Source organism: Caloenas nicobarica, chromosome 2, assembly GCF_036013445.1.
Source record: "Caloenas nicobarica isolate bCalNic1 chromosome 2, bCalNic1.hap1, whole genome shotgun sequence".
Classification (NCBI taxonomy): Eukaryota; Metazoa; Chordata; class Aves; order Columbiformes; family Columbidae; genus Caloenas; species Caloenas nicobarica.
Window position 1 is genome coordinate 11,509,807 of NC_088246.1, and position 15,598 is coordinate 11,525,404.

The following is a 15,598-nucleotide window of genomic DNA, read 5'->3' on the forward strand; positions in this document are numbered from 1 at the left end:
CTTTGAGTTGCTTTAAAGTACTAGTCTGATGAGTAAACATAGCTGACTTAGTAAATGAGTACGCATATTGCATAATATTCAAAATACAGTTCTGAAATAAGCAAGGCATCAGCATATCTCTTCTGATGAAAACTGAACAGTTGGTGTATTCTTCCAAGCTCAAAGGTCATTTGGTCAAGTACAACTGCAATTCCTTCAGAGAGAAATTGGTGTCTAGGCACACAGACAAATGTATAGATAATTAAAAAGCAAAACCAAACAGTGGTCAAAAGTGAAAATTATGACCATGTATACAAATGTGTGCTTTCAGAGAACTTCACAAGTTGAAAAGATCATTCATTATTTGACTTTTGATTTTATTTTCTTTTAGCCATAGTTTGAGGGTTCGTTTGTTGCTAGAATAAGTTGTCCTGTATATTTTGTGACCTGTTAGTCCAAACACCTTCATAGCAGAATCTCTGTTGCTGCGATCTTCATCGGATGGTTTGCTACTTTTAGGCAAATCTATTTGCTGGCTTTTCTCCTAACCAGCAGCTCAGCATGGTTGTCTCCCTTTTCCCAACATATTCCTATTGATGTCATTTACTTCTTGCTTTTCTTAGTCTTCTGGTGCTGAGTAGAAGCCACTGTCCATATCAAGGACTATTTACTTTTTATGACCTGAGAGGAAATGTTGGTAATGTAAAAAGAGAATTATTTGTTTATGAACTGTTTCAGCTCAATACGTTAAAAAGATAAATTTATGTAACACATAAAAATATGTGTACTTTTTGTGCGATTGTTAAAAAATATCTGGCATAAAGAAAGACTTCCAGAAGATACTGGCAGTGGAAAGTATGCAGAAAAATCTATAGAATTAGCCACACGTTTTCTGTGGAGAACATAAGAGTAGGAGGGTAGTGTAGGAGGAGCCAAGAGCACTAGAAGGTGCTTCTAATATTATCAGGAAAAACCTGTAGGAAAAGACTTGCTTTAATTAAAAGTAGACTAAATCAAGTACAATTTGCTTTTTAAATTGATGAGGGGAAAAAGCAAGAATAGAAAAATGCATTATTAGAAAGTGATTGAAAACTGTCTTACATTGAGGAAAGAGTCTCTTCGAAAATTTGAATACACATGTTAGAGCCTTTAAGAAATTAGTTAGTAAGCTTAGTGAACAAATGGCAATTATTTTAGAAAATTTATTGCATGCAGAGAAGTATTAGGAAACACAACAAAGGTGTCTATTTTTGAAAGAAATAAAAATGCATGGAAAAATGGCAAAAATATGACACTGTTAATTGGAGTATTATGTAAATGCTTAAATAAAGGCTTTGGTAGGGAAGAGACAACACTGCACAGACTTTATGTCTCAAAAAAAAACCCCAAATCATTATATGAAAGGGAATCTTGCATTTTAGTGATTATATGGGGTGGTGCATTATAGTTGGAAAGGTCCTTTCCAGTGGTTGGAGATAAGTATTCTTCAGACTAAAAACCAATACTAACAAAAAGTAACAAGGTAGTGAATTTAAAGGAATTAGTACTAAAAGTGCAAACTGCCTTTTGAAGAGAACTTAAAAATAGATAGTTAAGTTCCTGTATTTGTACATGGGCTTCATTGTGTTCACTGCATTTTTGTTTAACGGCGAAGCTCCTTTGAAGGCAGTGGTGACATTTCTGTAAAGGAATGCATAATAAATATTCTCACCCAGTTGATATTGTCATAGTGTATCTCAAGTCAATGAATTACAGTCATTTAAAATCTAACTGCTAGGAATATCTAACATTTCTAAACTACTAAATTACTTAATAACAAAATGATATTTCTAAGAGGTATTTATCAAGAAATATGACTTATTTTTCTGTCCAGACTTGATGTTGGGATAATTTAACCCTAATATGTCAATTATTTAGATGAGTATTATTGGTATTAGTTATGCTGTAAACAGTAGCAGAGAAGTGACTTCCCATATCTTGTGAATTCTCTGTCAAGAGTGCAGCTTGATAAATTGTTCATACCTAAAATTGTGTTAAAATTTTTAATTAGGCTTTGACTTTCTGTTTTTTTCCTCATTATCTTCCATCTGTTTTGGCTTTGGGGTAACCTCAAAAATTGATTCTATGGAATAAAATGCCTTAAAATACACTGGAGAAAAGACATGCATATTTAAATGAGTAGGATAAATTATTGACATTCAGTTGCACAGCAGATTGCTAAGTATGTCCATACAGACATGTTTTTAAAGTTCTCTTTCTTTGGCTACTCCAGTCTTCCAGTTTCTTTTATAGTGTTTTCTTTATAACTCCCTTACAGGTAATTGGACTCCTAAGATTTAATTAGCTATTAATTAAATTTTTACCCTTTTTCTCTCAAGGTATTGGGTTTCCTTTAGAGCAATTTATGAACATTATATGATCATTATGATTAGTTCAGAGTTCATTATCTATTAAATTAATGTTACTAACATACCCAGTTGGCAATTGCGGTATTCTGGAACTATTACTGGCTGTTTTCAAGGTTTTGTCATTGTAAACAGATAATTTTTCTGGTTTGTTTAGAAGCCAGAAGACAAATGTGAAAAATCAAAATATAATTATTTTCTTCTATACTTCCTTCCTTGTATTTTTACCTCTCTCCCTTAGATGTCTTTCATGTTTTATTTAGTTGATTGGCTTCTCTCCCTGTCTCTTATAAAGGCTTTGTATATACTGCATGTGTGGACTGTGGCAGGGAATGCCCAGGCACCATCTGGAGCAGAACGCTGTGACCACACCACATTGCCTTTGGCTCATGGAGTGTTTCTTTGGCCCTGACATATTCTTCCTTTGTTTTCTATGTGTGTGTGGTTCTTCAGTTCTAAATGCCAAAAATAATACAGCCCACAGCAATGCTATTCTTGAAACTTGAAGCTAGAGGCATGATAGTTTGCCATCGGGCATGGTGTGAAGGCATCTGAGGACACATTGCATGCTGGAACAGTGTTGCAGTGCCCTGGGCAGGAGGAACCAGTGTTGGCGTAGTTTACATCCATGTATCTCTCTCTGGAGCAAACTAACATCTTGGCCGTGCTCTGCCTTTTTCCAGGAGGAACAAGTTGGCTTTCTCCAGAACGGAGCCTGAGAGTGAGTCAGTTTGGGAATGAAACCAAGATTGACCATAGTCCACAGAGTAGAGGTATCCCAGCTTTTTTGGGGATGAAGCTGATGGAACAGCTATTAGCTAGGATAAAACTGCTGTCCTATAATCAAAGAGTTTGTGTATTTTCAAAGAGAGCAAAACTGAAACTAACAGTTTCATTATTAAGAAAGCTGTTTTACAACATTGATGATACAAGGAAATGTCTTTTTTTCATAAATAGGTACAAAGATTCTCGTCTTTTTAAATTGGCTTTCAAATGAGATGATCCAGTACTAAGTCCCTAAATTGTCATAACCGTTTTTCCCATATTTGTTCTGTGAACTCATTTTTGTTATATTCTAATTTAATCTAAGTGCAGCAAAGTCAGATCATCTAAGAGAAATGAACAGATCCCAAGCCTCTATAGAGTAGACTCTGTCAGTCCCCTGTTAGCTTTGTGTGGACTGACATTTATCAGCATTGATGGGATAGGATGCCAGGAAAGAATTACTCGGTATGAAAGATTACTGATAAAATGATGAGATGTTCTGATCCCACAGTTGAGGTGGAGCAGCTAGCAGTTGTAGATTGAGTATGTGAACCTCTCAGTTTGACATTTAGTCGTAGGAGGGGGATTTTTTCTCCAAATATCGCTCTAAGGAATTTCTCCAGTCAACCTCTGAGAATAGTTAAAGTTAAGGGACTCTCCCATCCATAAATCTGTTGTTGCCTTAGTTCTTCTGTGGTTCTCTTTTTAGGCTGTCTGCTTTAACAGAAAACAATTTCTAGAAGCACTGATTAAAGCAAAGATGAGAACGAGCAATTTGAACAGGTAGAAAATAATCACAAGAGAGTATGAATAAGAAAAGGAGCAATTTGAACGGGTAGCGAATAATCACATACGTCTATAAATAAGAATATGCAATGCAGTGGTAAGAAAAAAGAATTGAAAGAACAAGATTCTAACAATGTTGCTTATTTGAAGCTTGGAAACATGTTAGAAAAAGTTGTTACTATTTATAGTATCTTTGATGAAGATTTAAATCTTCCTAGTATTTTCATGTTGCAACTAAATAGTCATGCGTAAACAAAAATAGTAAGCTATAAGAATGATTAGGAGAGCAGATGACTCTGGATTTATAACTAGATAATCCTGTTGTTTAACTGCACAGGAGCAGAAGTATTGCAGCACCTGGTATTTCTTTGACTGAAATGAAACTTAGAAATGTTTTTCTGCTCTGTTGGTTTCTTAACCTTTGTCAAGCCATTCCCCTAAAATGTCTGTCTTTTTGTTACTGGAGAGTAGGCTTATCTGAAAACAATTGTTTGAGGTAAAACATCATCCTGTTACACAGAATAATGCAGTAGTTGCTTGAGTTAACTTTTTACCAGTGTTACTGGTTCTTTTTCCACATCTTAGCATCATCCTCATGTATGTTTTAAATGTGACCACGTGAAGCAAATGGTGTTATTAAAAGCAACTCTTCAGAATCTGGTAGATGTTCATCAAACCCTGGTCAGCTGTACTGTGGTCGAACAGGTCAGTATTGAAGGAGGTGCTCAGGAAATCTCACATTTTACCAGTTGGGAAAGGATGAGGAAGAACAGTACAGTGCAGTTTTTTTCTATGCCATGCAGTGTAATAGCAGTTTGTAGTTATGCAAGGGTAAGCACAAGTGTGGACTACAAGGTCCTGCAATAAGAAGCACGGCAGTGCTGCCTCGGCAGGCCACGGTGCTGCTCCTGGGGACAGCCTGTCTATCCAGTGTTTACCTCTGAGGAAAATGAATTCCGTTTGCATTGGGTTAGCTTAATTATGGATATACCAAAAACAAACACAGAAAGACATCACCAGTTACGGTAAGATGTAGGATGCTGTAGCTGGCTGTGCAACCATTATACCTGTAGGGATTTAGGATAAAAGGCTATTTTGTTGAGGACTAGATCTTGAGGCGAGGTTGAATTCTTTGTCTATTTGCTTTGATCAGAAATATTAATGTATACACATCTAGTTCCTACAGTTCATCTTGCAAAAAGCGGATAGAAAGATGCTGAAATGTTCTAACGAATTTGGCTTGATCAATTTTCCTTAGCTAATAATTCTTCTCTTCAGAATGCTCTTATGCAGTATTGCTAGTAAGGCAGGTTTTTTTATCTCAAAGGTCAATGTTCTTCATTGATTCAGTAGGTGAAGTCATCGCTGGGCTGAGCATGAGTGTGACTGGTAAATAAAATGATCCACACTAACAGCACAAACACGTGGTTATTGACAACAGCCATGCTCCTTGTTTGATGTTTGCTAATGAGTGCAAACTCATTTAAACTCTCTTTACTGTGTATTACTATCAAAACTGTAATATTCAATGTTTAATACTTTCCATGGATAATCCATGCAAACTGTGAACTCCAGTATAAATATTGAGAAGGAAAGTGGTGGAAGTGTAACTGCCTTGAAAATTACTATCCCCATTTTCATTTTAATGAATGTTCTCATGTATTCCATACTTCTATTAGTATTTGTGTTAAAGGTGTGTAATTTTTCACAGAAAATTACCTAACGGGCTATCTTTCTTTATAATTACTCAAAGCAAACCAATTTACTTTTTATGTCACAACCAGTATTGATTTTTGCTTGAATCATAATATCTTAATAATATTTTCAAGTGAAACTTCCAGCTTATGTTTGGTTTCTTTGATGTAAATGAATGTGGCTTTCTATTAGAACTAAAAGATAAAAATAAGTGTGACAGTGGCCATTTAACAGGTTGTTATCTGGCCTTAAGTGTTCTTGGAGGCTTTCTCTCTAGTCGATGGAGAGAGAAAGATCTCCAAAGCACTACTCACACCATCTATTTTAGGCTGCGGTTTCATATTCCCATTCATATAAACAATAGCAGCACCAAAAGCAGCAGCCCTGCCCCAGTGGCTTTTCCAGCCGTTGTGCCGTTCCAGAGCTGGTATTTAGGTGAACATTTGTGTGACAGTATGATCATATTGAAACACAGCCAAGCTAAAACTAATCTGGGGAAGAAAATAAAAAAAAGTTACTTTTAACCCAGAGAAGAATGGAAATTAAATTAGAAAACTAAAACTGCATATGAAAGTGCTTGAATGTATATTTTTTTAAGCATGTTTTGAACTGAGATGCTAGATGTGAACTGCCTGAAAGTTTCATTTGCAAGGTGTTAGCCAGGATGATGTTATATATTCTGAGTCATGTATTACTTGTTTCTCTCTTCAATACATCCACAGAAAAGCGCTGGATGGAACAGTGGCTCTCCATAGGCACAAGCTATTGTACATAAGCCTGCAGTGCCGCCAGCGATCAGTGCTCCTGTTTGCCAGTGCTCAGTGCACATACATGTATATTATCAGCAGTATCACATGCAACTTGTTAAGTCAGAAAAATGGGATTAGACCCCTTTTTTTAGATAAGTTCCTCCTTAAGAGGGTGGTGGTAGTTCTGAAAGGGAGATTTTTTTGTAGATAAGGTTTGAATTGCTTGGTACCTTAATTACCTGCTTTTCATGGTCACATTGCTGGGTTACCCAGTATTAAGTGTATAGCGAGGTTGTATGATTGAGAATTTAACTTACTGAAACAAGGAATTATCCGAGTTAAAATTACTGTGTTTTTGACAGAAAGGACACAGGTGATTAACATTATAGGAAATGCTGTGGTGCCTGGAGGTATCTAAAGCACACACAAACGAGGTTACTTCTTGGTTTGTTTTAGCAGCAGAAGAAACATCAGGCGGATCTCAGTTTCACTGAACTGATGGATCTCACTGTTTCACCATCAAGTTTATGTGTTCTTTTTGTTTTATAAAAACACTGCACAAAATTAGATTCTGTATTCATGCAAATGCTGTATTTCTAGACTATGAAGGAGAGATGAAACCAATTTTAAAAACATTTCCTGCTTAGTGTAGATACTGATGTTAGAGGGAGAAGAAAATTCATAATTTCTCTGTGATTCAGCTTCTCTGTGTCCCCTACTTGGAATTTTGGACTGCACAAAGTGTAGATCATAAAATCAGTGTTTCACTGCACAGTCAACAGTCTGTCAATGCCTGTGTGGTCTGTGCAATGGGAATCAAATGCAGCCTGTTCAAATACATGCATCTCTCTTTGTGAAGTGTAAGTACAGAGGAAGAATGTTACACTTTGGTTGTCTGTGTCTTAGTGAATTTAATCCATAATTGAAACTTGAGAAACTGTAAACATATCAAAAAGTGTATTAGAAAGCGAAAGTGTTCTGCTACATCCCCGCTGTGAACACTTCTGTTTTCTCTGTGTGTCTATTGTCTTCAGCTCTCAGATCAGCTCTCAGTTTCTCACAAACAGGAAATATATATTTCAAACATATTGATTTGAAAGACAAATACTCACCATGTTTAGCCTGTGTTTTGCGAAAGTTGATTTATACCACAGTGCTGCATCTGGTGGGAGCAGGCAGCCTAAGCTCCCGAGTTGAGACCTTGACATACAGCTGTGAGCGCAAATCTTCACCTGGCTCTCCACAGGGGTAGCTAGTGGATTCCTGAGATTTGAGCCTGGGTGTTTTAAGTTCTTATGCTTTGTAGCTCTATTTGTTTTTTAAAAAAAACAACAACAACACAGCCATCTCTTCCATTTTTACTTTCAGTATGACCAAGTGATCTGTTCTTTGCAAATTAAAAAAGTCTTAAAAGAAGCGTGTGCGTCTTCTATAAAACTGCTGTCATACCCTGAATCTAAAGCAAAAGGTATCATATCTCAACAGAGGTAGGAGCCCAGTATAAAACTCAGAATAGATTTTTGGCTGCTTTCCTTCCATTTTATGTATTATTCCTTAAGGTCTGTCCCTGAATCTAGGACATTTTTATATACCTGTAGGTAACATTTAAAATTAATGGTAGTCTTTCAGTTGAGTTTAATGGGATCTGCTGTATTTTATCTGCTCTCAATTGTGAGATGGGTTATGGGTACAAGGAAATCTTGAGCCCCCTGCTTGCCCCTGGATGAGTTGCTGAGCAGACACTGCTGCTGCCCGCAGGCTGCTGCTTCCCGTCGCGTCGTGGAGGGCGGAGGCATCCAGCATAGACAGAGATAATTGATCAGACCAAGATTACCGTATTTGCTACTAAAATTAGCACCTACCTACACTTGTCACACTCATATTTTATGTAAGGCAGCTATTTGCTATATGTATTTTACTTTAGTCTTTTACAGGGATGCTTGCTGTAGGATTTTTTTCAGTGTTTTCCTCTTGATGAGTTCAGGTGGCCGGAAATTCAATTCCTTATGAGTCCAGAAAACAGATTTTTTTTTTTTTTTTTTTTTTTTTTTTTAAATACCTCTATCTACTTTCCACCTTAAGTAACTTTCCTTCCTTCCTTCCTTCCTTGACCAGCTTTCTTTTTGGGCCACAACGCAGCTGCACCCATGTAAACCATTTGCTGCATCTCAGTAGACCACAGTTGCCTTCAAGAGGGCTCATTGGGGACAGAGTTAGATATTTTTGTGCGTTATTTTGTGGCCACAGATATTAAGGTCTTTGGGACAGGGTTTGGCTTCATGTTGGTCTTCAACAGCACCCAGCAAGAGTTGTGAGCTGCGTGACAGCTGTAGGTGGAAAGTTCACCACCTGATCCCCTGCAAGTCCCAGCTACTTGTGTATCCGTTTTGCTCCCATGGTGATGGCAGCTTCAGAGTCCGCTTCCTCCACACACCTTACATCTAAACAAACTTTTTTCTTGAGCTTCAATGTATGTTATGAAGCACATGTGTAACATGTAGTTTTGAATAGAAAGACATCCTGAACATTGGCTTGAGAACATTTTTTTTAAGTTTTAGGTTTGAATTGCTCATATGCAGGCAGACTTTGGTGCTTCTGTAATGTCTTCTGTTTATTGAGCAGACAAGCGTTTTAGGGGTGGGTTAGGGTACTCCTGTGGTCCAGTTTAGTTTAGCAAAGGTTGTCACTTATTAGTGACGTGAGTTACAGGAGCTTCTGCAGTTTGTTGCTGTGAAGGGGAGCGACTCTGGGAGGGCACAGCCCAGGTTTCCCTGCGTATCGTTCTCCCCCGTCCCTGCAGCGTGGGGTGTGCAGGGCCTTGTGGCTCCTGGACGCCGTGAGCCCTGTGAGAACTGCTCAGTTCTCACCTCCAGCTGTGCTGACCCCTTGGGCTGTCCCTGTGGTCTCTGAGAGTGGTCACGGTTTTAACATGAGTAACAAGAACAAGGTGTATAAGCAGAAGAACATGGTGGTATTTCATTTCTGCTGGATTTGAAAGACCTGACTACTTTTTGTCTGCAGTCCCAATAGTTTTTCTGATTCGTACTAAATACAGATGAGCGTGCACACGCACATACAATCTATGAATCTGTTGATGATTATCCTCTGTTATTCTCCTCAGAATTTTTTCATTTGCTGTCAGACAGGTGTGCACATCTGTGTGCACATGTGCATTTTCCTGATTCTGTTGGTAGTGTCTTGTTTCTGAAGGTCAACACATTTTCCTATACATTCAATGGTGTGACAATGCTGTGTTTTGTTTAAGGGTGTTAATGAACAACCTGCATGCTGAAGTTTCTTATCCTTTGCTTTCCAAGTGGTGTTGCAATAATTGAAAACATGTTTTAGTAGGCTCTTAGGAGTCGATTACAAAAATCGTAACTTTGCTAGATTTTCTAGATTCTTTCATGCTAATGTCAAGGAGATTTAACACTGCCAGTTTATAAATGGAGTAGGTACTGTCCTGTAAATACTGTAATATAAAGCAACAGTGTAGTTGCTTCTGTGTCCTGCAGACAGGCAGCCTCATTTGGTGAGATTTGGAATTTAACATGCAGATTATCAGGCCAAACCTCCTCTTTTTATCAGACAGACCCTCATTTTGTAGAGTAGGGATTAGTATGGTCAAATTATATTTTGAAATGGTTGTTTCAGCCCCCCATCTGATTAGGGCCGGTTTTCTGATTTGGGGGAGCTTACTTTGTGTCCCTGCTTTATTCTCACCCATCTGAAAGTGTATTTGCTTTACTTTTTGTGGCTGGCAACATAATAGCAGAGTAGGGATTGTATTACACTTCCCAATCTGTCGATATGGAGGACTAGGCAAGAGCATAACAAACCAGTATTGCTTCATCTCCCTCTTTCCAAGGTAAGGCTAATGAGCTTTTGTTGAAAACAGCAATTGGGGATTGCTTTATCTCTCTTACTTGTTTTTAACTTCTTGGTGCCAGATGCTTCAGTGCATGCAGTGCCAGGAAAGGACTTGTGCTCCCTGGATTAGTAGTGTCGCTTCTGCACAAAGACATTTCAATATTTTTTTTCCCTGGTCCAGTAGTGAGTCTGATGTGATAGTTAGGACTCCAAACATGATGCTTTCTGTCTCTAGGCTGGAGTTTAACTTATTTTGTGTTTCCAGCATCTTTCACTTTGTGATAGTTTTTCACGTTTCCTTATTAAAGTACTTTCACTATCTTTTCGGGTTCAAATCCTGTGCCTTAATAGCTTCTTATTTTAGGTGCCATCCTGGCTGGAAAGAAACAAGATAGGATTTCATCTAGACCCTGCCAGTGTTTTGTAGTTTTTGTGAATATCTAGCCATGTACACTTCACAGCTTTTAATATAAGTAAAAATTTTGGGGGAACTTTCTAACAGCAATTCTACTCTTCAAAGTAAAAACCTTATCTCTTTGTGTGTGCTTTACTGTGAAAGCTGATAGCATTTTATTTTGGTAATGGAAAACATAGCCCTTTGTGGATCTCTAGACTGCACAGTCTGAACATTGACTAAAGTATTCTTTGAAAAGCCACTGAGGATTTATTACTCCTGATATACATCTGGATAAAATGAGGAGATTGTTTAGTTGGTGACAGTACTTCCACTCTGGTTGAGAACACAGGTTGGATTTGCGAAATGGGAGATTCTGAGCCTTGTGCTGCTTTTCATTAGTGCACACCCTGCCACAGCTGAAATAGGCACATTAAACCTCTCAGCTGATTAGAGTTGGTTTAAGGCTTTTTGGTTTGTGTTATATATCTGTTCTCTTAAGAGATGTGAGTGAGAAATAATCACAGAACGTGTAGTTTACATTCTAGAGTTTCGTTGGGCCGTGTTTCTGCAACTGCGGATGATGCAATGCAAAGTATGTGGTTTCTTCAGCAGGATGCACTGAAGATCGTGGAACTGGGTTAATACTTGATTTCTGTTCTCAGACCTGTGCAGCCTGCTGTGTAACTGTAGGGTAATCACTTGCCCAGTACCTGCATTTTTCTATCAGTAAAATGGGAAGAATGATAGTTAGCATCTGTGCTATGCATTTTGAGACCTATTAAAGACTTAAAGAAATTGCAGAAGACATGAACGCTGTGCTTCTGATGGGGAGGTTGTTAGTACGGAGTTAAAATGGAAATTTGATGAAAACCCAATAAAGTTAGCCAATGTTGACATAGATAATTTGCACTTTTAAAAGCCAGTTGAGTTTGCATAAATATGTGAATAATATGTGCACACACAGATGAAATGCACGTGACATTAGCATATAAGCAAATTAGTTTTCCCCCCTATTTCGGGCACTTTTAAAGCCTCAGCACTTCATGCCTCGGCAAACTAATGGTGTTCGCTTGCACTCTGTTTGAAAGTGAAGTAATGGATTTGAGTCTCTGCCTGTTTAAGTAGTACTTGGAATTTGGAGAACTTGCAAAACTCATTTGTAGTGTTTAATATAACTTGAACAGGTTCTCGTGTTGAGTTTTGGTTTCTACAGAAGCAGAGGGATCAGGTTGGGCAGATGATCATCCACCCAGTGTGATACAGAACCGAACTGACATGTCTGTCTGCTGAGTCATCGCTTGGCCCTGGATCCTCTTTGCTAGCAAGCATGAGATTCATATATATTAGCTTGGATCAGACTTGCACTGAATCTTGTTCTTTCTCTAGTAATTTCATTTGTTATTACTTACTTTTTATGCAGTGGTACCATGCACAAACCAAACAGACTTGGACCATGTTGTGGTAGACAATGTAAAATATAGTAAATGGCAACTTCTGCCTGTGAGTTTTTACCCTAAAAAACCCCCAAGATCCTGCAAACATGCTGCTTTTACATAAATGCCTCTGATACCAGGCAGGAATTTATAAATGTTCTGTGTTGCTCTGATTATTGTATAATTTACTACACAAATATATACTTCTACTCAAAAATTTACTATATGATTATATGCATTTAATTTCCTTTAGAGCAAACCAAAAATATTAGATTAGGGTAAACTAGTTCTAGCAAAAGCTTGAGAGAGAATGCAGGATTGGAAAAGACCTTAATGCATCCAAAACAATAAGAAGTTCAAAAGGCATGTGTCTTCAAAGAGAAGGGTTAATTGGAGGGTTGACTGCCAGATTGATCTTCATCCTTTATTGAAGGTTTATAGCTTCTAAGTCATTAAAAGTTCTTGTCAGCCATGTTATTAAAAAAAAAAAAAAATCTGAACTGATGTAACTTTTTTTAATGTAATGCTACTGCTTTAAAAAAAATTTTCCTCAAGTTTGCTCCTGATAATAATTATATTTTTTGTGAAGATGTTTGTGTTGACAATCACGGAAGAATCATGGTTGCTGGAATTCATTATGAAGCATGAAACAGAGGCTACTGTAACTGTCAGTTTTGTCTTAAAGCAGGCAAATTACAGATTTCTCTCCTAGAAGACAGGTAAAGACAGACTACCTAGAGAATCCAAAAGGGAGAGAAATTCAGTTAGCCCTTTCACTGCAAGAGAGCTATAACTAGAAAAATACATCCACAAATAATTGGTTCGAAGTCAGTTCACTTCTGTCCTGATTGCATGTGATTGCAGCTCTCTTCACTTCTCCATGTGCAGTGACTCATAGATACCTTCTTGGAATTCTGCTAAAAAATTCTGAAGTATAATGATCCTAAAACAGGGAGGTTTTCGTTGATTGAGGGAAGATGGTTTTATGTTTTTTGCTCTAAGTTAATATTTGGTGTTGATCTAGAAGTATATTTTACTGGGTAAAGGTCCTCGTTACACAACTAAATCTCATGTATATACACAGTTTAGGCTATATATGTTTTGTTCTCACTAGTGCAGCTCATCGTAGTGGTTATCTCAAGAAAAGAGGAAAAAACAGTTAGTACTATAAGACTAGCTGTTAAGTTTTCATATCCAATGCATACATTTAATGTATTTTATAAATGTGTTAAGTGTGTTGTACTCATGAGCATCACAGATTCAGTGGTACGTCTCCAGACTCATTCTATAGTACGTACACTGTAGGAAGTATTACAGAAATGTAAGTTTCAGTTAATTTAAAGAAGTATCTTTAGGGGCACAAACGGATGTGGAAGTTTAGCAGAGACAAGCTCAAGCAGTGTGCATATTGGTTTTGTGGTGTGGTAATTTTTTTGGTAGAATATTACTGTGCTACTACTCGCCTAAGTGTGTACATGATGATGTCAAAGGGAAGAAAAGATTTGGAGTGAAGGGGGAAATTGTATAAATTTAGATAGTTTAAAAACAAACTAAAACTTAGGCTGTATTAGTTTAAATAATGTGGAAAAGAGTATTTTTTTGCTGATGCATTTTATAGTTTAACACTAACAATTAAAGACTTTTGTTCTTTGTGTGCAGGTATATGTCTCGAGTCCATGGTATGCATCCAAAAGAAACCACACGTCAGCTGAGTTTAGCAGTCAAGGATGGTCTTATTGTTGAAACCCTGACGGTGGGGTGTAAAGGGTCTAAAGCTGGTATTGAACAAGAAGGATATTGGTTGCCAGGAGATGAGATTGTGAGTATAAAGTCTTTGAGAAAATAAATCACGGTTTCTTGTATCTTAGCATGAAACTTGGTTTAATTTATATTTAAAGTTATTTATAGATGTTGTGTTGGTGCTTCTGAACAGGGAAGTAATGCACTCAAACTTTTTTAACCTTCTCTATTCCATAGAAGCTCTTTCTTTTCGAATTCAGAGTTTTCTGCTATGAAATTTTGGCAAAGTCCTTTGCTCAGTCATCCCTTGCCTTTATGTAGTATTCACTTCTACAGCTGTACACAAAGACAGTAAATATTATTGATATTACTTGAAATCCTCAGATGTCCTCAAATGCCAAAGACAGTATCTTTAAAAACAAACAAAAAAAGAAGACAAGATTTTTTTATTAATCTTGCTTTAATCTGAACCTGAAGAAGGAAGAACTCCTCCCTCTCAAAAGTGAAACAAGAAGTTGTACATTTATATACAAACACACATGAAAATATGTGTTTTACAGATATTTATGAACACCAGGGCATTCAGTTAGGTGGGATTTTCGTAGCAACTTAGTTACAGGCATCCAGACATTGTTCCACTGGATGTGTAAAATAAATATTTAAATCGAGTTAAACGGGTTGAAAGTTACGTGAAGGGAAGAAAAGCATGTTTGCTCTATCTCTCCATAGCTGAGATGGAATGCACTCACAAATTTAACTGAGCATAGTCCCATAGACTAGGAAAAAGCTTGCGCTATTGCTTTGCCTTGTTCAGGAGCCCGGTCTCTGTATTTCCAAAATGATGTTTTCATAATTAAAAAAAAAAAGTTTGGCAAAGCTTTAAAATACTTGAACTACGAACTGTTGCTTTGGAATATAAATTGCATTAAATACTGGTAAAATGGACAGCATTGTCTCAGACATAGATAATTACATTTTGAGGAAAACCAGAAAAACTCTACAGAAAAAACACCAAAATCCTCACTGCGTTATTGCAACCATCAGTAAGGTCCTGAAAGTGAAATAACAGATTTTTTTTTGTTTTTAAGTGAGAGAAATAGAAAGTGGAAACAAGCAGTATCCATAACAGAAAACATTAAGGTTAAAATTAGCCCAGTTAAACTCATTTAGAGTATTGAAACATGTATTTAATGTGCATTATGTCACTGTTAAGATTCTCATTCTAATTTCATTAGAAATGCCCAAGGGAGCCTTTAGAGGGTATGTCGCTTTGTTTTTACTATTCTCCCTGGGAGTAAACATTTCAAAATTCCAGCTTAGCTCTTTTAGGTATTTCTTATGTCAGTTTTATCTGTTTAGAGGTGATGTTAACTGTGTAGACTCAACATGACATAAAGTCTGAGATCTGCAGTTATCTCAAGTACTCAGTATGTTTGTTTCCTCTATTGCTAAGAGAAAACAAAACAAAACAAAGCAATCAAAATGCCTCGCAATAGCCATCTCTTACACGGTCATTCAAAAATGTTCCTGCTACTTATTAGCAACATTTGTCTAACAAAACTTGTAAGATAAACAGCATGTAAATTCCCCATGAGTTATTACGATTATATAATTATTTTATCTTAGAATGAAAAGAGTTGTCTTTAACTTGACTGAAGATGCTACTGAAGTCACATTATGGTGTGACTTTGGTGAAAAGTATTGACTGTATTTTCAGCTCGACTGCTGATCACTGCATTGAGCTGTGTCCATATGTCTGATGGCCACCTCAGTTGTTCA

At 37.1% G+C, this 15,598-nt stretch overlaps 1 protein-coding gene across 4 annotated transcripts in view; it reads left to right on the top strand.

The window, feature by feature from the left end:
* Positions 1-15,598, top strand: part of ZMYND11 (zinc finger MYND-type containing 11) — a 107,576-nt gene that overhangs the window by 48,957 nt on the left and 43,021 nt on the right. For all 4 annotated transcript variants that reach the window (XM_065629015.1, XM_065629017.1, XM_065629016.1 and 1 more), the window contains exon 3: positions 13,739-13,898. In XM_065629015.1, the coding sequence (XP_065485087.1) occupies positions 13,739-13,898 (160 nt within the window). The remainder of the gene's footprint in view (positions 1-13,738; positions 13,899-15,598) is intronic.